At 45.8% G+C, this 24885-nt stretch overlaps 2 protein-coding genes across 2 annotated transcripts; one reads left to right on the plus strand and one right to left on the minus strand.

The window, feature by feature from the left end:
- Positions 1-7107: 7107 nt before the first annotated feature.
- LOC106981252 (olfactory receptor 13C7-like) lies at positions 7108-9830 on the minus strand. The gene has a single exon (XM_053204938.1). The coding sequence runs from the start codon at positions 9653-9655 to the stop codon at positions 8711-8713; it is 945 nt and encodes a 314-aa protein (XP_053060913.1). The 5' UTR covers positions 9656-9830; the 3' UTR covers positions 7108-8710.
- Positions 9831-20319: 10489 nt separating this feature from the next.
- On the plus strand, positions 20320-22054 carry LOC106981249 (olfactory receptor 13C7-like). Its single transcript, XM_015079387.3, has one exon. The coding sequence runs from the start codon at positions 20454-20456 to the stop codon at positions 21408-21410; it is 957 nt and encodes a 318-aa protein (XP_014934873.3). The 5' UTR covers positions 20320-20453; the 3' UTR covers positions 21411-22054.
- Positions 22055-24885: the final 2831 nt, after the last annotated feature.

A 24885-nucleotide genomic window follows, 5' to 3' on the forward strand; every position in this document is an offset into this window, starting at 1 on the left:
ACACTATAAAATTCAGCATTGTGACCCTCAATCTGTGGCTCATAAAATACATGCCAGGCTCCGATACATCCTCTAAAGATAGGAGACTGTGAGCATGAAATTGTCCCCATTCCCCACTTTCCTTGTCTGTTTATTTCAGTAATTTCCAAACTTAGAAATATTATTTTTATTTTCTAGCCTATTTCAGTAATTTCCAAAGTTAAGAAATATTATTTTTATTTGTCAGCACTGGAATCTTTTTTCCAACAAAATCTTAGAGTCCTGCTATGTAAAATAGAAAAAAAAAAGTGCTGTTTTATTGTTACATTTCTTTTATCAGTTTAAATTTGTAACAATTGCTTCGTTCAAAGATAATGTATGAAAATTCAAAGATAATGAGATTATGATGAACACAAAAAACCTGAAATCTGGAATTATGGACGATAAGTGCCTTCGTACCAGTTTCAGCCTCCAATTTATGTTTTGTTTTGGTTGTTTGCTGTGGAGAAAATTCTCATTCATGCAGATGAGTAGTTTGCAAAGGATCATGGTTTTTGAAATAGCTCGCCTTGCAATCTCAAAGTACTCTGTATTTACATTAGGTTGGTTCCTTGAAAATTTTTTTGTTTCACTATTGATTCGTGAAAATTTATGTGCACACTTAAATCTGCACATGGCTGTTTAGAGCCACTTTATTCATAGTCGTCAAAAATGTGGAAGCAACCAAGATGCCCTTCAGTAGAAGAATGGATAAATAAACTGTGGTCCATCCAGACTGTGGAATACTATTCAGCACTACAAAGAAATGAGCTATCAAGCTATGAAAAGACATGGAGGAAATTTAAAAGCATATTATTAAGTGAAATAAGCCAATCTGAAAAAGTTATATACTGCATGGTTCCAACTATATAATATTCTGGAAAAGGCAAAATTATGGAGATGGTAAAAAGATTCAGGTGCCTGGGTGGCTCAGTCTGTTAAGCCTTCGACTTTGGCTATGGTCATGACCTCACATGATCTCGCCCCACATTGGGCTCTCTGCTGTCACCACAGAGCTTGTTTCGGAACCACTGTCTCCCTTTCTCTCTGCCCCTCCCCCACTCTCTCTTTCTATCAAAGATAAACATTAAAAAACAAAAGATTAGGGATTTCTGGGGATTAGAGGGGAGGGAGAGATGAAGAGGCAGAGTACAGAGGATTTTCAGGGCAGTGAAGCTATTTTGTACAAAACTATAGGGCTGAACACATGCCATTATATATTTGTCCAACCCCACAGACTGTACAACACCAAGAATGAATCCTAATGTAAATTATAACTCTGGGTGATGATTGTCCATGTAGGTTCATCGGTTGTAACAAAGATAATCGCTCTGGTGGGAGAGGTTGCTAATGGGGGGGGCGATGGGGGATATGGGAACTCTGTACTTTCTGTTCAGTTTTGCTGTGAACCTGAAACTGCTCTAAAAGACAAAGTTTATTAATTTTAAAAATGCTAGTTTGACATTAAAATTCAGAAAAAAATAGTGGTTCACCAATAAGGTTGGATATCTGTTCAATTCCTTATCAGAAATGGGGTCAGACATGGGGGAAGGGAAGGGTAAAAAATAGTTTCAAACAGAGAGGGAGGCAAACCCTAAGGGACTCTTAAATACAGAGAACAAACTGAGGGTTGATGGGGCGGGGGTTACGGGAAAGAAGGGAAAATGGGTGATGGGCATTGAGGAGGGCACTTGTTGGGATGAGCCCTGGGTGTTGTATGTAAGCGATGAATCATGGGAATCTATTCCTTCAAGCCAAGAGTGCAGTGTATACACTGTATGTTAGTTAACTTGACAATAAATTATATTAAAAATGAAAAGAAATGTGGTCAGAAAAACAGCACCTCAAATTTATGGTTCATCCCCAAACTATTTATGATGTGATGTTATTACTGTGTAACAAGTTGCGTGTTCATTTGTTATCGTGCGTTCAGCTAGGACACCATGATGAGAACACGCAAGGAGCAGATGATTCTGAGCCTTGCCCGGCACTTAATTGAGAACAGTTCTTATGTGTACTCTCTGGTACAATTATATATACACGGGCGGATGTGCATCAACCCAGATTAAAGAAAAGATCAGTGCAGAACTACACTTTTTCTAATCAAGGACACATTTAAAGAAGATACAATAAACACACAGAGAAGACAGGAAAAGACATATTCTGTCTATACAAAAGGAAGTCAACTCATGGCACCCATGCTAACATGATAGGGGGGCCCAGTGTGTAAAAAAAAATCAAAACATCTCAAGTTTGCATGTGTCCACTGTCTTACTACCTATTAAAAGTTATTTGGAATATATATATTTTAAAGAAATACTCGTAGAGTCTGACAAACTTCCATTTGGTTGTAGTTTGATACTTGCTTGATCAGTCTATATTATTCAGGAGTTTTGCACGATGTATGTTTGAACTTGTCTATTTTCATTCTGATATCTTCTCTCTTCCAAAATAATGAATCACAGTCCTTTCCACAGCTGGAATAAATATGCTATTCTGTTCTTTTTTAGATTTTTGTAATCACAATGGTATTTGATGTTTAATTCGAATGCATCAGAATCCAACAAATGGTGTGATGTGTGGATCGGAGGCAAACCTTCATCCAGTTGAATGTTGTTGCTGCCCACTACTAAAGAGTGGTTTTTTTTTTCTTCACGCTGTGAATTTTGATCTGAAATATATGTATTTAATTCTTTTTTTTAATTTTATTTTTTAAAATTTACGTCGAAATTAGTGTATAGTGCAACAATGATTTCAGGAGTAGATTCCTTAATGCCCCTTACCCATCTAGCCCATCCCTCCTCCCCAAACCCCTCCAGTAACCCTCAGTTTGTTCTCCATATTTAAGAGTCTCTTCTGTTTTGTCCCCCTCCCTGTTTTTATATTATTTTTATTTCCCTTCCCTTATGTTCATCTATTTTGTCTCTTAAAGTTCTCATATGAGTGAAGTCATATGATTTTTGTCTGTCTCTGACGAATTTTGCTTAGCATAATACCCTCCAGTTCCATCCACATAGTTGCCAATGGCAAGACGTCATTCTTTTTGATTGCCGAGTAATACTCACCGTGTATATATATACCACTTCTTCTTTATCCATTCATCCATCGATGGACATTTGGGCTCTTTCCATACTTCGGCTATTGTCGATAGTGCTGCTATAAACATGGGGGTGCATTTGTCCCTTTGAAACAGCACACCTGTATCCCTTGGATAAATGCCTAGTAGTGCAACTGCTGGGTCGTAGGGTAGTTCTATTTTTAGTTTTTTGAGGAACCTCCATCCTGTTTTCCAGAGTGGCTGCACCAGCTTGCATTCCCAGTATTTAGTTCTTATAGTTGGAACTTTCTGGTGTCTCAGACACCACTGGTTTTATAAACCTTTAAAAAGCAATGGTATTGGGGTGCCTGGGAAGCTCAACCGGTTAGGTGTCCAACTCTTGATACCAGCTCAGGTCATGATCCCAGGGTAGTGGGATGGAGCCCCGTGTGGGGCTCCATGCTGAGCGTGAAGCCTGCTTGAGATTCTCTCTCTCCCTCTCTTGCTACTCCCCCCACTCAATCTCGCATGTGCGCACTGGTACACATGCACACACACTCTCTCAAAATAAATAAATAATAAATAAATAAATAGATAAACTTTAAAAAAGCACAATGGTATATAGTTCAGTAATTGTTACTTTGTAAGAAGTTCAAATCTGGTAGGAAGAATCTAACATTGTTTCCTTCAAAACATCTTTGTATTGTTCAATTGTTCTTCGCTAACAATTTATGTAGCTCAGTGGAGTCTTTGAGGGACTTAAAAACACTAAATAACTACATTTCTGAGCCCAGCTTTCCGATTGGCCTTACCCACATGTAGAGAAATGGAAATATTTGGAGGTAGAGCCCAGGGTATACATATTAAAGAGAGTCTCCTGTTGATACAATTTGAGAGCTTCCACCCTCAAAATTAAGGTCATTTTTAATGTATTTCTTCTCTCTTGCTTCTCCCTAGAGTTATTCCTGGTCAATCACCTTGCCTTCCTCTGTGCTCCCAAAACACTCATAATTTTTTTTTCTTAACTCTGTCATGTTTGGAATTATGTTTGTTTCCAATCATTTGATATTTGTTACTATTGCAAATAGCACATTATTCTTGTTTTTTTTTTCCCTTTTGTATATTGACGGTATGTAGGAATACAATTGATTTTTGAGAAGCTATTTCTATCTCCTTACCTTTTCTGAACTCATATTACTGCTAATAGCTTTCTGGTTAATTTTTAGAAATATAATAACTGTGTCTTCTGCAAAAGTTGGTATCTATTTCTTCCTCTGCTGTATTTATGCCTCTTGTTCTGCCCTTGACCACGTTGTATATCTGTTTGCACTTGACTGCACTTTGGAGCTATTTGAAATGGGGAATGGCTAGTTTCTGGTGTCACGTGTAAGAAGCTTGGCCGTCAACACTCTGTTGACAAGTAAAAAGCTGAACAAACTGATATATCACCAATTCTCAGATCCATAAGAGAAGTGAGGTCACAGGGCAACTGCTGCCCTTGGCACTGGAGAGACCAGAGTCGGTGGCTGAGGCCAAAGGACTTGGTGCATGTCAGGAGACCTCTAAAAGGGAGCTGCTTCCCGGCCTCTTCCTTCACTCCCTTGGTCCCGGTCCCAAGTCTTCGAGGGCCGCTACTCAAAGTGTGGCCCGCAGAGCAGCAGCATAGGCACCCAGGAACGTTTCAGAGATGTAGAGTCTCGGGTCCCACCTCAGACTCACTGAATCCAAATCTGCATCTTCACAACAGCCCTAGGTGACTCTTGAGCACATTAAGATTCCAGAAGCACTGATCCCCGAGGCTTGCAGGAATGTCCACCAGATGGCAGGTTTGCAGCAGGCACAGGTAGCCAGGGCCACACATCAGCCACCCAAGCCTCCTTCAAACAGTGCCCGAAGTGGCCTTGGGAATTGGGAGCCATAGCCCATGAACTGTGGAGGGGGGAACCCAGAGGGGACCCCTAATCCATGAGTGACAGGTTGTGAGCCCTCTGGGCTCTCCCTAGGTGTTTTCTCATGCATTGTTTAGTGAGAGGGATGGGAGGATACGCTCGCATTTAACAGGCAAAGAAACTGAGGCCCAGAGAGGGAAAGAAACTCACCAGTGGCGAATGGAAGCAGAATTGGAAGGCAGGTCTCAGGCTCCCTGGCCTGGGCTCACAGCACCTCTGGAGGGGCCTGGCAGGATGGCTCAGCCCCAGGGTGTGCTGACCTGAGCAGCCTCCATGCCCACCTCTCCATGCTTCCTACCCGGTTGCTCTTTCAACTGCTCTCTCATTTTCTTTGGGAGTGCTAGCAGCAGCTGTTGTAATGATTCAATGTGGGATACTAATGGACTTTCCACAATACTCAGGTTCCTGGAGTTAAGCCCCAGGGGAACAAAGCATCAGCCTTAATTGGGAGCAAACAGAACCAGCCCTGGGCCTCAGAGGGTCCCTTGGGAATCTTAATGGTTCCTGAGTCTACAGCCAGTACCAGCTGTGAGCCACTGACTCTTCGGTGAACTTTCATCTCCATCTGTTTAGTTTTGCTCTTTTAGTTATACGAACAAATACTCACTTGCGTAGGCTCCAGTAAATTTTTTCCCATTTTCCCCCCTAAGAATGTATTTGAGTTGCTTAGGGAAATCACCTAGAATTCATGAGCAGAAGTTTTTTTTGAGTTGGGGCTGACTGAGCCAGAACATTGTGTTCCCAGACTATAAGGAAAATGTTTTAAATGGGGTGGGGGAACAAAGGGTTATAATAATGCTCAATTCCATCCCTCTTATTAACTGTTAGTAAGACTTGCTCTAACCACATTGTTAATGCAGTGAGTCAGATGAAGTAGAGATCACGAAACCAAGGAAAATGCAGAGGCGGACAGCATGGAGAATGAGAGATCAACAGAGACACCAACACAGGACCCCGGACTCTCCCTGCGTCCCCTTGCCCATCCTCTCCTGGGGTGCAACCACTTTCCTCTACTTGCTGGCATCTCTGTTCACCTCTGGTGGTGAGGAGGGTAGGACTGTGGTCCATTCAATGAGAGTAGGATCCTCATTTTACAGATTTCCAAGGAGAGAGGTTCCACGGTATCCCCTCTCACTGTCCCCAACCCCAAAGAGACGTTCAGTAGAGACTGCTGTTCTCTTTCCTCTCTCCTGTGAGAAAGCCCACCAGAAGTCCTAATCTCTGCAGGCAGTGTTGGTATTTTATAGGCAATACTGCATGAAAGGAACCTCTGCCACCACCCAGAACCTGGGAAAGAGCAGACTCTTTCAAGTGCAATTGCAAATAGCACAGACGTACCTTTGGGAGTGTCCATGACAAAGGACCTGAGATCTGATCACAGGGGCTTATGTTCAGGGAAATCTAAGTACACACGTGGAAATACTGATAATCACCATCTCCTGTATGTGTCGTGCGCCACATATAATAAACACAGGGGACTGGGGGTTGAGGAAGCAGCACAGGGCAAGTATGCCCTAGGGGCCATGATACTGGAAGGTGACTTTCACAAAGTGGCATTTCACCATCCCTAGTCTCATGCTTCTAGCCTGGGGTTAAAATCACTACCTTGGAAGGTCAGCTTTGGAAGGACCTCAAGGCCATTCAGTCCCAAATTAATGCACGGCTGGGGAGAGAGACTGCAAGGCCCAGAGAAAAGAGCTGGGAGGGGCTGCTTCTCCAACAGCCAGACCACTGTCCCTCCCACTGTCATGTTTTGTCATTAGTTCATCTGGGCTTTGTTTGTTTACTTGTTTGCTTGCCTATTTGTTGTTTTGTTTGCTTGTTGGTCTTTCAATATATGCCTGGCATCATCCCACAAAGGACTGAGATAGCCCCAAACTACACCCAAGGCCAAACAGGTGAGAAAATGGGGCAAAGGAAAACTAAAAGAAAAATTATAAGATTACAAAGCCAAGGAGGAGTAAGATTCACCTCAAAGGGCAGACCATCAGGAGGACTTCTCAGGTGCAGAGTTGAGACATGACACAAACATATCAGGGACAGATGTGAATCTAGGACAAAAACTCAGATGTACAGGAATATTCTTGTATTCATTTTCTTTAATCAGATTTAGTCTGACATTGAGCCTCCACTTGGCCAGGCTGGGAATATTCTGCTTCAACATTCAATAAGAGGCATTCTACCCTCCTAGGGGTTTCCCAGAATAAGCCTCACGTAGGGCCCAGAAAATGGTGGACATTTGTCAGCTGCTCTTCCAGGGGCCATTGCCCCTCTACCACTTTCTTAACAACTCCAGATTTTCCTTTGTGTAGCAGCCATAGACTTAGGTTAGACTGACCCCACCTTCTGTTTCAGAGCAGGGGCTGCTGGTCTAAGTTAATCTGCATAATTTTATCTCACCTGCCACTGTGATTGGTTTGCAGTTTGCATCCATTGGTTGGGTCAGAGCAAACTTCAGGACACTCGTTCTCGGGTTGTAGGCACCAGTGGTTTCTATCCCATAAATGAATGTGGAAAATGCAGGTCCAGGACTACAGCAGCCATCTTGTGACCATGAGAAGAGTCAGCCTGAGAATAAAGCTGACACATGGAAAAGTGAAGAGTCAAGAGAATCTCAGAGCAAAGGAGCTAGAGCCTGATTAACTTTGCCTGAGGTTGGCCCTACTTTTGGATAAATCCACATTAGTCTTAAACCAGGGTGAGTAGAATTCTGTCTTCTGTGCAGTTGAAGATCTCCCACCTAAAATGACCTCCAACCGCCATGCTGTTAGGGCTGCAACCCAAAGAGTCCAAACCTGTAGCTCCACAGCCCGTCATACCTGTGCCATAACCAATGTAGAGCAACTCTTACTAATGGCTGATGATAGCCATGCAACTGAGGATTATTATAACCCTTTGCTTTCCCCAAAACATTTTTTGGACCTCCTTATTGTCTGGGCACCCCCATGGTGTTTGATGCTGTGAGTCATATAGTGACTCCCAGTCACATGGCTGTGACTCCCAGCCATGCAGGACTGTACCAGTGTGTGATTAGACCTGGGGTATGGGTAGCGGAGTGCAGACATCTCTCTGTGCTTCCTCAGAGTGTTGCATACTGAAGGTAAGAGCCCTTTTTTACTGGGGCCAAGACTTATGGTGAATTCTTGCCAATGGTGCTATCAGCCAATGGTACAAAGTTTATTTTTCATGTTATTCTTACTGAACACAGGCCTCTAGGATAATATCAAAACATGTACAGTGATGAACAATTCTACATAGGGCCTCACAGCATATTCCAAGAGCCCAGTTCTACTAAAACCAGATTCTGTGTCTATCTCTTAATTTTGCACACACCAATGAGGCTTCACAGATATGCACCAGCTTCTGGTGGCAGAGAATCTAAGATTTCACTAGCATAAAACAGCTCTGGTATGTCACTGTGGTTGTGCACAAAGCCAAAAACTGGCCAACATTTCTAGAACTGTGAAGGTGCTTTCCTTCCATGTTCATAGATAGAAGTTTCCATTAGTCAATGGAACAATGGGTGGGTGGGTGAGTAGATAGAGGACCAGTTTACTTTTTAGCCTTAGTCACATGGTCTACAACATGGACCTTACAAAACTCCCTTCTCTACTTTGGGTTACCATTTTCCCATGAACACAATGAGGAGTTTGGAGGTCTTGCATTCTGGCAGTCTGGAATTCTTTGATAGTCACTCAATCAGGTATTATTGATGTACCAGGTTCTTCATGGCAGCCTTCACATCCTTGTTCCTTAGGCTGTAGATGATGGGGTTGAGCATGGGGGTCACCACCCCATAGAAAAGGGAGGTGAGCTTATCTGAAAGGTCCTGCTTATCTTCCCCCAGGGGGTCCTTGGATTTGGGCTTCCCATACATGAAGAGGATGGTTCCATAGAAGACAACCACAACTGTGAGGTGGGCAGAGCAGGTGGAGAAGGCTTTTTTCTTCCCCTCAGCTGAGGGGATCCTCAGGATGGTAGCAATGATGAATACATAGGAGACAAAAATGAACAGAACTGGGACCCCCAGGAAAATCACATTAGCCACAACCATGCTGATCACATTCATAGAAATGTCAGCACAGGCCAACTTCAGGACAGCCAGGATCTCACAGGTGAAGTGATTGATGACATTGTCCCCACAGAAGGGCAGCCTCATAGCCTGGGATGTCTGAACTACAGAGTTGGTGATACCAGCTGCCCAGGAGCCAGCAGCCATGGGTATGTATATAGCCTTGTTCATGACCATAGAGTATCTCAGGGGGTTACAGATGGCCACATAGCGATCAAATGCCATCATGCCCAGAAGCACACACTCTGTAGTTCCCATGGCAAAGGAGAGAAACATCTGCCCAAAACAGGCTGAGAAAGAGATGGTTTTCCTGGGGGTCAGGAAGCTGTCGAGAATGAGGGGGACAGAGGAGGTTGTGTAGCAGATGTCCAGGAAGGAGAGGTTCCCCAGGAAGAAGTACATGGGCGTGTGCAGGTGGGAGTCAAGGATGGTCACCAGGATGAGGACCCCATTGCCCAGCAGGATCACCAGGTACATCAGTAGAATGAGCACAAAGAATGTTTTCTCCAGCCTTGGATGGGCTGAGAGTCCCAGGAGAATGAACCCCACCACAGGGGAGGTCTGATTGAACCTGTCCATCGTACATCTCCTCTGTCACCTGCAGGAACTCTCTGAAGTCAATTTCAGCTCTCTCTGACTCCAAAAGCGTCTGGGCAGCAGGGCAAAAATCCCAACCCTGCTGATCAACTGGAAAATAGCTCTGACAATTTGGTCATCTTCATAGAATTCTAGGAAAAACGTAGTAGAGAAGAGTATTTAACTTCTGCTTCTAGTAAGAATGAAGAGATAATTTGGACTAACTCTCCTGCATATGACAATTAAAAAAAAAAAAGCTAGGGGCACCTGGTGACTCAGTCAGTTAAGCATCCAACTCTTGATTTTGGCTCAGGTTGTGATCTCAAATTTAATTCATGGGATCAAGCCCTTCATCGGGCTCTGCACTGACAGTGCCGAGCCTGCTTGGGATTCTCCCTCTGCCCCTCTCCAGCTCACACACACATGCTCTCTCTCAAAATAAGTAAATAAACTTAAAAAAAAAAACCTAGACAACTATATAAAACACTGTGTTAAGCATGAGCGAGGTTGTAAAACAACAAAGAGCCACAGGGTCATGATTCTGGGAAAGAACAGGGATTCAGAGAAGTCCAGCATTTGAGGCTATGTTTCAGCCGAGGCATGTGTGTGCAACGTCTGGAGGTGGCTACTGAGAGGCTAAGAAGCACTACTTCCAGCCTCCTGAAGGAGGGGACCAGGTTTTGAAGTCCACGGCTCACCGTGAAGGGCCTCTACCGAAACCTCCTCCCGTTGGTAGGGGATCCCAAAGGGCAGGACCACAGGAGTAAAAGAATCAGAGGGAAGCATTTGTTTACAGGTGCTCTAGCTCAGCTTCAAATCTTCCCAAAAAATTGGATCTTCCCTGAAATTGGATTGAGGTGGTCCCAGATTTTTGGTGCTTCCAAATATCAGAAGCAAATATAAATGCAGGCTGAAGGGAAGTAACGTCACCCCAGTCTTCTGAATCACTCCCACAAAGAATTTTGCAAATACAACATCTGGCACACATTAAAAAAAAGAAGAAGAAGAAGAAGAAGAAGGCACGCAGGAGACAAGACAACATAAATTAAAACCAACAGGAAAAAAACCAGGAAATCGAGCATCCCTCTTCCTGGGGCAAATGAGAGCCACCAGCTCCTCTGCCCTGCTGTCACCTTTTGAGAGGATTAGCTCAGACCACAGTGCCACAGTCTTAACATCTTGTCGATCCTTTTGTACATTTGGGGCAGCAAATGGGCCCCTTGCACGCAGTGGCCACACTGACGGAGAGTTCAGACTGCATATCCCTTCTTTTCTTCATTCTCCAGCTGCCTGCACCAGAGGCACTGGCTTCTCCCCGAGACTGTTCACAAAGCCCCACATCCCACTCTGTCAGCTCTTCTTTCTGGAAAGCTTGACTCTCTCCTCAGACTTCTGAGAGCTCCCCAAGCTGGGATTTATTCTGAACCAATTAAAAAAAAAACCCACTTGTAGGCAACACTGAGGGTGTTGGGCATTCAGTTTTATGTGCTCCATATCTAAAATATTCATGAACTTCCCAGGCACCCATCTTGCCAAATTCTCTCAGCAATCGAGGCCCTTCCTTGATTATGCAGGGGCACATCTACCTGGGGAGGGCAGAGACACTCCTCCAGTGGTTCTTAACATTGTAGCTGTGACCGAATTAAGTGCCATCAAAATTCAGTTCAGGCTGACACATTTACTGAGCACCTGCTTTGGGGGCAGGCATAATCCTAGGTGGTGGGAACACAGCAATGAAAGGCAGAGCCCATGACCTCAAAGAAAGAGCTCAACATCTAGCGGGGGAAGTAGATATGCAAATAGTCATGCAAACAAGTAATTACAGCAGCAGCAACCACAATAATCACGCCAACGCTACTGACGATGGGCTTTAGGATCTATTTAGCAATGTGCTCCCTTTCCAGTGCAGATAGCCCTACCACCTTCTTCCTGGCCCTCCAGCCTGTGCTTGATGGCCTGAGTGATGTGGGACTCTGTGCTTCCTGATGAGGATCGTACCCTTTGAAGTTTCTCCTTGGATACTGAGCTGAAATCTGCTCCTTTGCAACCTTAATCCCTCTTCCATGTGCCAGCCCTCCAAATATCTACAAATCCCTCGGCTTTAGCATGAAGATAAACAACAATCTCCCTTTTTCTGCCAGCATCTTAAAAACACTGATATATCTCTTTGAAGCAAAGGTACCATCCAGGAATTGACTACAAGGACACTCAGTACTGAGAATGGCTCCCAGCGTGGGGATGGCTCGGATGCCCAGGACACACTACTACTTGTGACATATGTGCTGGGGCAGTAAATCAGTCCCAGCCTGAGTTGACCAGTCCTCTCCCAAGAACCTGGATTGTGTGAAGAAAATATTCCCTTCATGCCATCATCACCAGATCCAGAAACATGGCTCGTGATTATTACTGTCCTTTGAATCATTAACTACAGAAGAAGAAGAGTCCTCCCCCACCCTGGTTTTAATCAAGAAGGGACACCTGAATGTGGACACAAGACTATGAGCTGTGAGGTCCTGGGCAAGCCCTATTCCCTCCGCACAAAGTGGGGTGAGAACAGATGATCTCTCTTACAAAATTTTGCAACTTGTGGGGTCTATTTGACTCCATGGGAATAACACCATACCAACGAAGGGGCTTCTCTCCCTCTTGAGCCTCTATTCCATTACAACCAAGTCTGAGGGCAGAAATGAAGTTTGCTAATGAAAATTTTGGTGTGATCAAAACCTGCACTTACCTGGATCAGAAACATGGTGAACACAAATGATCCCTTTGTTTCCTAAGGGTTGGGAAAAGGCTACATGTCAGAAATAGCAACACTGGGTCTGAAGTGCCAGGGTGAGTTCAGAACGTGTGACAAGGCAGGTGAAATGCCCAGTCAGTCCCTTCCCCTCCACCTGCCTCCTGCGCTCAGGGCACAATTTCCAAAGGACTGGCCATCGCCTTTAGAAGATAATTTAAATTACAGTCTGTTCTTTGGGACCATTTTAGTCCCTGAAGTCATTTAAAGTTTGGAAAGTGAGTTGTACTCAGTCTAGAAACTTTGTATTCTTCTGGGATAACATCCCCAAGATCCAATTATGCTGAAGGCACGGAAGGAAGTTTGCTGCCTGCTTCCTTTTTCCCTCCCACCCCTCCTCCATTCTTTCCTGTCTCCCTTCTTTCCCCTGAACATCATAATTCCATTAATAGGGTCCAACCGCCTGCTGGGCAGTGATTCCAGGACTCATTCAGATCCCCAAGTCTCTTCTGCTGTGCGGTGGCCAAGCACCATCACCCTAAGTCTGTGCTTTGGCAGTGGTTTTTAGGAGCCTGACTAGAAGACTTATACTTTCCCTCTAAATTTTCAACTCATAGGATTAAGCAACCTGCTGTGTTCTTCCTCAGTCCTCACCGAGCATCCATTTAAATCACTGTCCTTTCAGCTTTCTTTCATTTGTGCATGTGCTCTAAAACCTCTTGAAAGTCACTGACAGAATGTGGCCAACAACAGGGATGGGTCCAGAGAATGGGTACATTCCTTTACTCAGCCAACAATCGTTGAGTGTGCCCTGCCTGGAAGCAGAAATGTACAGAGTAACCGCGGTCTCTGCCTTCTGGATTGCGCCCTCTAGTGGCAAGAGAGGAACATGAAAAGAAAATGACCAAACGAGGTAGGTGGCGCGGGAGAGGGAGAATACCCAGCTCCTGGTGAGAGTCCAGAGGGAGGCAGGGGCCAGACTTCCTGGAGCAGATGATCCAAAGCCCATCGTGTGCTGGAACTGACTCGCCAAATGTGTGCATCTCCTCCCAACTCCCATTCAGTGACTTTGTTGGTTGCCTGAAATTGGCTATCGTGGGAGTGTTTACAACACAGAAATCAGCAAATGCTCCAGACCAGGGCTTTTTGACCCGGAGATCTGGTTGTTAAACATTTACCAGCATACCACTGGAATGAGTGAGTGACAGTTGACCTGACAAAGGGGAGTGGGAATCGTCCCAGGCAGAAGAAGCTGCATAAACAAAGACACAGAAACGAGAAGCTGCATAAACAAAGACACAGAAACAGAGTGGGGAGCGACCAGCCATGCAGTATTGTAGGTGCATACGAGGCAGGTACTGCTGATGGGGAGGAAGGCAGGACTGGACTCTGGTTTGTCTTTGGGGGCATGCTGAGGAAAGTCCTAACTTTCTCCCGTAGGGACTACTGAGGCACTTAGGGATCTTTTTTTAAAGTAGATTTCATGCCCAGTGTGGAGCCCAACACGGGGCTTGAACTCACAACCCTGAGATCAAGATCAGAGCAGAGATCAAGAGTCCACCGCTTTACCGACTGAGCTACCCAGGCGTCCCGAGGCACTTAGGGATTTTAAGTAAAGGTCTGGCATGGTCAGATTTGCATTTGAGGTTGATCCTTCTGAGCACAATGTGGAGGGATACAGGGCGCAGGAGGACAGAATGAAAAAGAGGGAAACACTGAAGGCAAGTGAAGATAAGGACATTAACTAGGAAGGGATTGAGGGGCGGTGAACATGGAGATTCAAGGAATGTTTGGTAGATGCAAAATACAATACTAGAGTTTGGTTGCATAGAGCAGGCAGGAAAGAGGGCAGAGTCAATATCTATCGCTCAGATAATGGGTGGATGATGGCAGCACCACTGAAGATCACTGGCCAAGTTGCTGGTTTTAGGGCAGAAGATGAATTCATTTGGGGGTATAGTGTGTTTGGGAGAGATGAGGGAGATGTGTGTGCAGGACACTCGTGGACTAAATACCTAGAGTGGCTGGCATTGCTCTGCCGCGTCTGGATCCAATTCCAGCCGTACTACCGTAAGAGACTGCTGCAGTCTCTGCAACATGAGTTCATGGTATCTCCAGGACCTCCCTGACCTCTGGGCCGTGAGGGTCCCACTCACTCTAGTGCGCAGACGCTCTGAGAAAGTGGATCCTGAGGACAGAAAGACCCCAGAGAAAGTGACCCAGAGGAGGGCAGCAGGGGTGTGAACAGTCAAGGGTCAAGGGTCAGGAGTTAAGGGCCAAGGAGACCGAAAACGCAGCTGACTCCAGGGCAGAGGAATTGCAGCAGCTGCTCTGACCATTCATAAAAAATACCTCCCTCCGGTTCGATTGCTTAAAAGTAATAACCAGAATTCCAATCCTAGGAAAAGTCTAGATAGACGGGTGCTTCTCAGACATTAGTATGCAGGAGAATCCAGAGGACCTGTTAAAACAGAAATCAGAGTGACGCCTGGGTGACTCAGTTGGTTAAGTCTCTGCCCCTCCCCTCTGACCTGCTCACGCTCTCTCTCTCTCTCAAAAATAAATGTTAAAAAGGGGGCGCCTGGGTGACTCGGTCATTTAAGTTTCCAACTTCTGTCTTCTGACTCAGGTTATGATCTTGTGGTCCATGAGTTCAAGCCCCACGTTGGGCTCTGCAACCGACAGCTCAGAGCCTGGAGCCTAGTTGGAATTCTGTGTCTCCTTGTTTCTCTGCCCCACCCCTACTTGCACTCAGTCTCTCTCTCTCTCTCTCTCTCTCTCTCTCTCTCTCAAAACTAAATAAACATTTTAAAAAAATTAAAAAAAAGAGATTAGAAGGGGCACCTGGGTGGCTCAGTCAGTTGGGCATCTGACTTTTGCTCAGGTCATGGTCTCACTGTTTGTGAGTTCGAGCCCCACTTCAGGCTCTGTGCTGACAGCCTGGAGCCTGCTTCCAATTCTGTGCCCCGCCCCCCGCCACACCCCACATCCCCCCTGCCGCTCCCCCACTCTCTCTCTCTCTCTCTCTCTCTCTCAAAAATAAATGAATATTAAAAAATTAAAAAAAGAGAGATTAGGAAAACACATACACATACACAAACAGAGGCACACATGTGGACCCACCACCAGAGATTGATTCTGTAGGTCCAAGGAGGTGCCCAGGAATCTGCATTATTAACAAGTTCCCAGGTGATGCCAGTGCTGCCTGTAGTCACACTTGAGTAGCACTGGGCTAGATTTCTTACTAACTCAGTGTGTGATTGAGATTTGAAGTGGTTCTGAAAATGTTTCTCTTCATTTCTCCTCACTGCCTAGGGAAGCCCCAGACAGACCAGCCAGGGGATATCTGAGTTTTAGTTGGCCAAGACAAAGCTTTGTGTGTCAGAAATATCCTTACTCCATGCGTTTGTGTGTGTGTGTAAACGTGAGCTTGCCAAAAATGAGTGGAGCTGACCAAAGGGGTAGACTGAACCCCAGTAGCCCCAGCATTTCCTAGAGAGGCATCTGTTAATTGTGGCTTCCTGAGGACAAATGTGGACACGACATCCCATGGAATTCACTAGATCTGTGACCAGATCCCCAGCCAAAACTTTTCAACCTTGCCCAAAACACTTTGAGATTGTCAGGAATCATTCTAGCACATTCCCTGTGAAGGCAGAAAAGAACCACCACCGTTTTGAGATAAAACTGGGATTGGAGTCGAGTGGTATAAGGTCGGAGAAACAGAACTTCTCTGAAGATGGTAAAGGGAGGAGGCGGAGGGAGAACCTGTCTCCATGAGAGGACCAAAGCTTTGCCTCTTCATGGAGAGGAGAGCACTCCATGCAGCGAGCACTAAGTGGAGACACAAGTGTGTAATTTCTGAAGTCTGAATGCTGGATTATCCAAACAGCATTTGCCTGATTCTCTGCTTCCTTCCAGGAAGCCTCACTTACTGGTTATACCTATGTTCTCCTTCCTCTTACGTTGTTTCCATGCTCTGTACCGTGAAGCACCATGGCCCCAGGACTCACCTGACTAGACTAGGCAGACACCTGTCTTAGGGGCAGTTAACGTGTGAACTCCGTGATGGCCTATGCTGCCTGATGACTAACCAAACCCCTTAGATCTGTCTCTCAGGAGCTTAAACTCAAACACCAGGACATAGCAGCTGGTATAAGGAAGGAAAGAGAGGAAGGAGAAACCACAGTAACACAGAGAAGGCTGTGGGAAGCCAGGCTTGTGGTAGCTCAAGTCGAGCCAGAGGGAAGAGAGTAGGGGGTATTTAGTCCCAGCTGGAGTCCATGAGGCACATCGGAGTCCCCAGTGTGGCAGAGCCCTGGAGTTGGGGGACACAGAGCTCTGCCACAGAGGGGCCAGCAGGAGCCACTCAGGTTGACATTCCAACACCTGTCCGACCACGAGGCCTGCCTGCACCGCTGTTCCCCCACAAACTCTGAAACATCCCCTCACCCTGAGGAAGCCAAGAGTGAAGGAGGAAAGGCTCCTAGCACTTAGAGAGCAGAGGGCAAATGTCAGACATCACGAATACAAGGTGCTCTGGCCCAGAGATGGAGGGTTCCTCTACCTGCTCACATCCAAGTATCCCTCATACCTACCTCAAGAGATCCTGGGGAACCTTAGGTAAGACGAGATTTAGAAATATTATAAATTAACGGTAACTCATTAATATCGAGATCTCACCATTATCTCAAATATAACAAATCCAACAGGCCATAAACTCCTCAGTCACAGACACGGTTTCTTAGTCATATCCTTATTTCTAGTAACCAATGAGCTGGGCACTAAAGATATACCAAAACCGTAGCGTGAAACGTCAGAAACAACCCTGCAGCCACCCTACCCCTACCAGCCCGGACAGCCTCTCCTCCGTAATCATCCAGTATTTTAGCCACTGTTGGTTCTTCCCTCTCCTGCACCTCTCACCCCAGATCTGTCTCTAAATCCCACCATTTCTTCCTTCTGAATGTCTCCTTCTGTCCCTCTCTCCCCCATCCCTGTTATCTTCATCCTGGGCTAGTTCTGCGCGCTCCTTCTGTGCACAGCCTCCTGGAAAACTCTGTGGCCCTGTCAGCCATACCTTGCTCTCTAGATATTCTTGCGGTGCCTGCCATTCTCTGAAGGCAAAGGCCCACTTCTGGTCATCATGTCCCCCGCTCCTGCTCTCTGGTACTTGGCATTTTGGCACTTGACATGGTCATGGCGATTGTTCAGAGTGGTGGGCAGGTTAGTGAGAACGAGTGAGAGAGAGAGAGAGAGAGAGAACGCTGGGTCATGGAATGGAGGTGGGGAGATGGCTGACGGGCAGGGAATCTATCTGGCCCAAAGTTCCCAGGAATATTTGAACCACTGAGGCCCAGTTCTTTTTCCTTCTAGGCTCTCTGGGGACAATGTCAGAACCATCTTGAACCGATTATCGTGATCAAAACCCAGGGGAACTCTGATTACCTGGCCAGAGGATGTTCTAAGCTGAGACTTCCTCGTAGTGAGAGGGCAGCATTGGGTAGACTTCACAACATTGCCTAATTGGGTCTATGGGATTGAAGTCTAAATTCTGAGCCTCTCACCAAACTTTAAATTGCTTCTGGGATAGGGCCTGGCCCCAAAGCAACCCAGAATTAATTCCTGAGAGAGTCATCATGGGGCCCCCTGGAGAAAGTGTGGAGCCCAGAGAAGAGGATGTTGGGTCTAGTAGCTGCATGGCTCACCAACTCACCCTGGGGTGCAGCCTTGCCTGGGCTGAGGTTCCTGGCCGAGCCTCATCCTCGACAGTTAACCTTTGTCTCGTTGTCTTACTAAGCCCCAAGGTCTGGCAAAGGCACCGTGAGTAGCTGCAGCTTCTATGGGCTTTGACCTGTGGCTGTACTTTGGACCCCTCTATACCTAGGGTCATTTAGAGACACCAGGAAGTCAGACAATAGTTAAAGAGTATGTGCCCATGTTACAAATGTGCATCTACCTGTTGCTGGAGCAGCTCTGAGAGATAAGGCCTGTATGGCCTCCTTGGTTATGGCTTGGTAGCATCCAGATGGACAGATGACAACAGAAACAGTCATTTCGCCTTGCTCCTATAAACTGGCAGCCTCCCCGCTCCAGTGGCTTCTCTTCCTGTGAGCGACAGGCCCAGCCTAGATGTCACCCCACGCTGGGTAAGTTCCAGGCGATGTTTATGGCCAGCTCCTCACCAGTTGGGAGGGAAGAAAAGAGGCTGAAAAGAGAGTGCAGGGTGAGGCAGGGAGGGAAAAACTGGGCTGGGGGACAAGACAATTATTTCTAAAGCTCTGAAGGCTGCTGCTATGACAAGGGAGCAGGTCTGTTTTGCATGAGCCCAGAGGAGTCTTTGGGCCCGTGGAGGAAGGAAGAAGTTAGAAAAAAAGCAATCAACAATATATTGATATATATTGACAATAATATGGGAGGATGCGAGCCCCCATGTTGTTCAAATGTTCTGCAGAGGCAGAGAAATTACTTCCTGAGGAGAGGATCACTGTAACAGGTGGGTTAGGGAAGGGGACTGGATTGGTTTAATATCTGAAGGTTCTGCCAAGTTTCAAATTCTGCACTTCCTGGTACTAAAAGAGCTTTTCTCTAAAAATGATTCTCTCTCTCTTCATTCCACATATCCCGAGATAACTTCTTTTGGGCACTGTATCATTACGAATTAGAAGAAAGTACCCTTTCTTTGGGGCCATGTGCAAGTCACAAACCTCTCTCCAGACCTCAGTTTCCCCACCTTAAAAAAAAATTTTTAATATCTGTTTATTTTTGAGAGAGAGCCAGAGTGTGAGAGGAGGAGGGGCAGAGAGAGAGACACACATCCGAAGCAGGCTCCAGGCTTTGAACTGTCAGCACAGAGCCTGAGGCAAGGCTTGAACTCACAAACTGTGAGTCGGGCACTTAACTGACTGAGCCCCTCAGGCACCCCTCCCCACCTTTAGAGGTCAGTGATTCCCAAGACTGGTGTGGATCAGAAATATATGAGAAACATTTATTTAAAAACTATGCAAACAAAAAATTGATCTCCAAGATCATCTGCAAATGTAGGACTCAGCAATCTGTATTTTTAACCAGCAGTCAGGTCACTCCATGCTGTTTTAGGCACTCTGCTACAGGGCCTGATCACATCTGGTGTTCCTAATCTCTTTGGCAGAAAAATTGTGATGATCTACAGTGTGGCACTGAATATTCTGGCAAGCTGAGTAGATTTACATGTGATGATGTCTCCAAAGCATCTCAATGGCACTGGATGGCACATGACTCAAGACCCCACTCAACCTAGGCTGGGGGTGTGTATTATGAATGGGCTCTGTCAGCTATGATTATATTCCTTGGGCCCAAGATCCAGAGCCACGGAGGTGCAGACAGGTGAGCTGTGGTTACGGGAGATTTTGGTGAGTGCTCCATGTTACAGGTTCCAGAAATTCAATTGGGTCAGATTATTCAGAGAAGAGGGCCAGGATCAGATAAATTGATTCATACCAACTAAACTCAGAAGATACTGAAGTGTAAACCACATACTGTATAAGAAATAAAACGGTTACAAATATAAGTAACTTTATGTTTGCAAGCCAGCACATTCTCTTCCTATAAAACTGTTTGTATTGGGAGTCCAATTATATTAGAAATTTACTGGGCAAAGAAGAACTGGAGCCAGAGGAATGGGCAACATGACTTCAGTGGCCTCTGTCGCTGAGCTGGGATAGCTTGTGGTCCCAATTGTATGAGAGAGACAGAATTAGAGGCTCCTGTTTCCTGGAAAGTGTGGAAGACACACAGCATATGCAGACACACAATTTTTGCTTTAGGTATATTAATATCAAAATGTCTTTTTTATTTCATTAAATTTCATTAGATTTCCAAGTTCTGCTCTAGATGCTTTTGACTGCTACACAGCCTTACTTGAGATTACTTGGTTTTGTGTTGAATCCCATATATAGATTAAGTTTGTTTATAATTTTAGGGACATGATGCTATGATCCCCATGTACTGACTCAAGCAAGCCATCAAAAAACCAACAAGAATTTCTGCCTTCAGTATTTTTAGGGATAAAGGAGAGAGTTTGAAATGGAAGCATCCAACCAATCTGCTGTGACAGAATTTGTTTTGCTTGGCCTCTCTGCCCATCCAAAACTAGAGAAAACGTTCTTTGTGCTCATCCTGTCTATGTATCTGGTGATCCTGCTGGGCAATGGGGTCCTCATCCTGGTGACCATCCTTGACTCCCGCCTGCACACGCCCATGTACTTCTTCCTGGGGAACCTCTCCTTCCTGGACATCTGCTACACAACCTCTTCAGTTCCTCTAGTCCTGGACGGCTTCCTCACTCCCAGGAAAACCATCTCCTTCTCAGGCTGTGCCATGCAGATGTTCCTCTCCTTTGCCATGGGAGCCACAGAGTGTGTGCTTCTGGGCATGATGGCATTTGATCGCTATGTGGCCATTTGTAACCCCCTGAGGTACCCTGTGGTCATGAGCAAGGCTGTCTATGTGCCCATGGCTATCAGCTCCTGGGTGGCTGGTGGAGCCAACTCCTTGGTGCAGATCTCTCTTGCAGTACAATTACCCTTCTGTGGGGACAATGTCATCAACCACTTCACCTGTGAGATCCTGGCTGTCCTGAAGTTGGCCTGTGCTGACATCTCCATCAATGTGATCAGTATGGGGGTGGCCAATGTGATCTTCCTGGGGGTCCCAGTTCTGTTCATCTCTGGCTCTTATGTCTTCATCATTGCTACCATCCTGAGGATCCCTTCAGCTGAGGGGAGGAAAAAGGCTTTCTCCACCTGCTCTGCCCACCTCACTGTGGTGGTCATCTTCTATGGGACCATTCTTTTCATGTACGCAAAGCCCAAATCCAAGGACCCCCTGGGGGCAGATAAGCAGGACCTTTCAGACAAGCTCATCTCCCTCTTCTATGGACTTTTAACTCCTATGCTCAACCCCATCATCTATAGTCTGAGGAACAAGGATGTTAAGAACGCGGTGAGGTACCTGGTGGCTCAGAAACGCTTCACCCAGTGATGCTGGGATATGTCATGACCCACACACTCTGATTCACTTGAGAAATTCAATGCAAAGTGATGCTAGGTGAAGGGCAAATTGAATTCAGAGCCATGCTGCTCATAGTGTGGCCCATGGAGCAGCAGTGTTAGCAGCACCTGGGAGCTTATTAGACACGCGGAAGGGACCCATTCCAGACTTAACTGAATTGGAATCTGCATGTTAACAAGATCCCTCAGGAGATTCATGTGCGTGTTAAGCCTTGAGAAGTACTGGTTAAGAGTGTATAGTGGGTGGTGTGGCGAGTGTACTGCCTAGACCCCGCCTCTCTCTCCCTTAGGGGCTTTGGCTCCTGTTACCCCAGCCACTGGGAGTACTGGTGGCAAACAACATTCAGTTAGTTGCTGCACTGGCTTGCCCTTGGCCCATGAGAGTTACGTGGCAGTTCAAGTTCTTCCTCTGCACTGTCCTGCTTCCTTCACTTCCACCCCACAGGTATTGATCTTAGGAGCACTCTCCAGTCAACATCCTGCATGAAAATCTCCCCACCAGAGTCAACTTCCTGGGAAAGCTTACCCACAACAGAAAACAATTATCAAATCTCAGTACTGGTGCATGAGTTGTGTGTGATGGGCCTGTGTTCCCAGGTGTCTCCTGCACCCTGGCTCCCGAGGAAAGTAACTTGGCAAATTCCATTTGTTCAAGGAAAAGAATTATTCCCCGAAAATGATTTGCTAAGTTAAATTCCTTACTTTTTATTCTATAAACAGATCTTAATTTGTACTTACTGTACAAATGTCTTTACTCCTTTTTTTTTAAATTGTTTTATGTTTATTTATTTCGAGACAGAGAGAGACAGAGCATGAGTGGGGGAGGGGCAGAGAGAGAGAGAGAGAGGGAGACACAGACTCCAAAGCAGGCTCCAGGCTCTGAGCTGTTAGCACAGAGCCCGACGTGGGGCTTGAACTCCCAAACCGTGAGATCATAACCTGAGCCAAAGTTAGTCACTCAACTGACTGAGCCACCCAGGTGCCCCCAAATGTCTTTACTCCTAAGCAGAGTCAGCAGAGCTGTTTTACCCTTCAGGCATGAGGGTGCAGTAGTCAGGCCTTATGGGGTGTTTTCTAAGTACAAAGACGTTTGAGGGCTGGAAAACCTGTTGGCTCTTAACTACAAGACAAACAAACAGAAATCCTTTAAAAACTTAATTGTTTATTTGTGTGCCCAAAAAAGGGAATATTATGTTAACCTCAGTAATGGATAAATGAATGTACTGTATTCATGAATCTTATTTTAAAACAATGTGTATGTAGTTAGTTACCTTAGCTTTACAAACACTCCAGAGTTTTTATGCTAACTGTTGAGAAACCATAGAATTGTAAATTGAGTCACTTGTATGCCAAGTAATTCTAATAACGGAAGTAGAAAAATAACTTCAAATTTACCACAAAATTACACATAAAATGGGATACAGGTGCATTTTGACATGATGTGGGTCGAGACCTCCAAAAGTAAGAGTGCCAAGGTTGGGAGCAGTCTTAAGGTGGACCCTCTAGTTCCCAATGTATTTGTCTGCAGTGCCTAAAAATGTAATTGGCATGCAGGTACTAAAGAAGATACGCAGATGTCTCTCCCCACCTACCTTTTAACTTTCTCTTGTCCCCCTGCACTCCTTGGACTCAGAGATGTGCCCTGTGGCTGGTAGACTTCTATAGAGGGTCTCAAGTGAGAGCTCAGAGGGCTGAAACCTTTCCTTAAGAGAAAGTCCCAACATGCTAGTCTCTAGCCAGAAGCCTGCAGTGGTCTGTGGGTCATAGAGGTCCCCAACCAGGGGGCTCCAGGACTTCTTTTCTTCAGTCTTTATGAAAATGACAAAAGCATTGGTGGAGCCGAACCCACACTCTATAATGAGATCTTTGTGCATTTCCCCTATGATAACGTGGACTGTGATGACTACATGATGCCCGCGTGGGTGACAAAAGTATAAAACAAACTGATACCAACTTCCATCTTCTTCTCAAGGAAAAATTAGTTCCCAGGGTCTTTTATTAGCAAATCACCCTCCTTCTCTTTTAAGACCAGTCTTTGTCAGTTGCTTTTGATAGAGATTAGGCTATAATCCAAGGCTCCTTACCTCCTCCCTGCCTTCCCTCTTATCCACTTATATGGGAAAATTCCTGTTCTCAGGCCCTGCCGAGCAGGCATGGCCACGTTCCATACTGCCTGATTCTCACCTCCTGGACTCCAGTTGAGGTGACCTGAAGGGTTCTCTTGTTTCTTGTCACCAAATATTTCCAACTAAACAGAAGCTCTTAGCAAAATGCTAGTTAGCTGCCTGGCCTGTGACTCCAGAGCTGCTTCTAAGGGTAGACTCTGCTGTTTTCTCACCAACCCTAGAGCTCTCTTCTGCCCTCATGTCCTCTGCTTCAATCCACAATCCTTATTCCCTGCTATACTATAGTATGGCAGGGGGGCAGGAAGAATTGCTTCCTAGTTAGGACCTAAGCTTCTCTGATCTCCTTCTTCTGACTTTTGCCTGTTCTGGCCTCCCATACAGCTTAGGGGCACTTGGCAATCATCTCTCAAACTGTAGCTGTCACTGGAAGTTTCTGGAGATCAGAGGTGCCATCCTTATCATTTCTAGCGCCTGGTGCTGGCTTGTGGTACATGTTTCCTGTCTTTGAGGGCAAGGGCTAGAGCTGATCAGCCCAGGAAGAGTGCTGGGTGACCGCAGCGAAGGTCAGCTACTGGAGCATGTGGATGCCCAGTGTGTCTGAGAGGGTCTAGGCAAGCTTTCATCTCTTGTTTGGACACTTAGTCCTGCAAAGACAAGTGCAGAGCCCCCTCTAACAGATACCATTGTGGTAAAAGCATAGTCAGACCTTAGTTATCTCCTCTACTTCCAGGAAGGTCAGCAAGGACAGGATGGGAATTTCTAATCTAAGGAACATTTCTTTGTAGTGAGAGTTAAGATTTACATAGTGTTGTCTACAATGTATATAATTGAGTTCATGGGACACAGGCTCTAAACTCCTGTGAGGCCTCCACCAAACTTTAAATTGCTTCTGGGATTAAAACTGCCCCCAAACAACCAGAACTCTAAATTCCTCCGTGGTTCTTTGACGGAACCTATAGAGAGAGGGCAAAGGGCAGAGAGCAGAGTGTGTCTGCCCTGATCACGCAGGTTGGGCATGACTGCAGGGCCACTGGGAAGCAGCAACTTGAGGTGTCCTTCCTGCTATTATCTCACCAGACATGGAGAAGGCCAGCAAAGGGAGCAGCTAGAGCCCCTTTGGCTATGGCCAACCCTGAATTTTCTTTACCTTCTGTGAAATTTGAAGGGACTGCTTAGCTCCAAGATAGCTAAACAGAATTTGCTGCACATTTCCAGGCACAGCCTCAACAGATAGAGCTAGACAGGGGATGGTCAAGGTGGACAGTTGAAGCTATCACCTCCAAAGCCAGGAGCCTTCCAGCATCCTCCCTGCCATGAAAC

This window comes from Acinonyx jubatus, chromosome D4 (assembly GCF_027475565.1).
Source record: "Acinonyx jubatus isolate Ajub_Pintada_27869175 chromosome D4, VMU_Ajub_asm_v1.0, whole genome shotgun sequence".
NCBI classification, from domain to species: Eukaryota; Metazoa; Chordata; class Mammalia; order Carnivora; family Felidae; genus Acinonyx; species Acinonyx jubatus.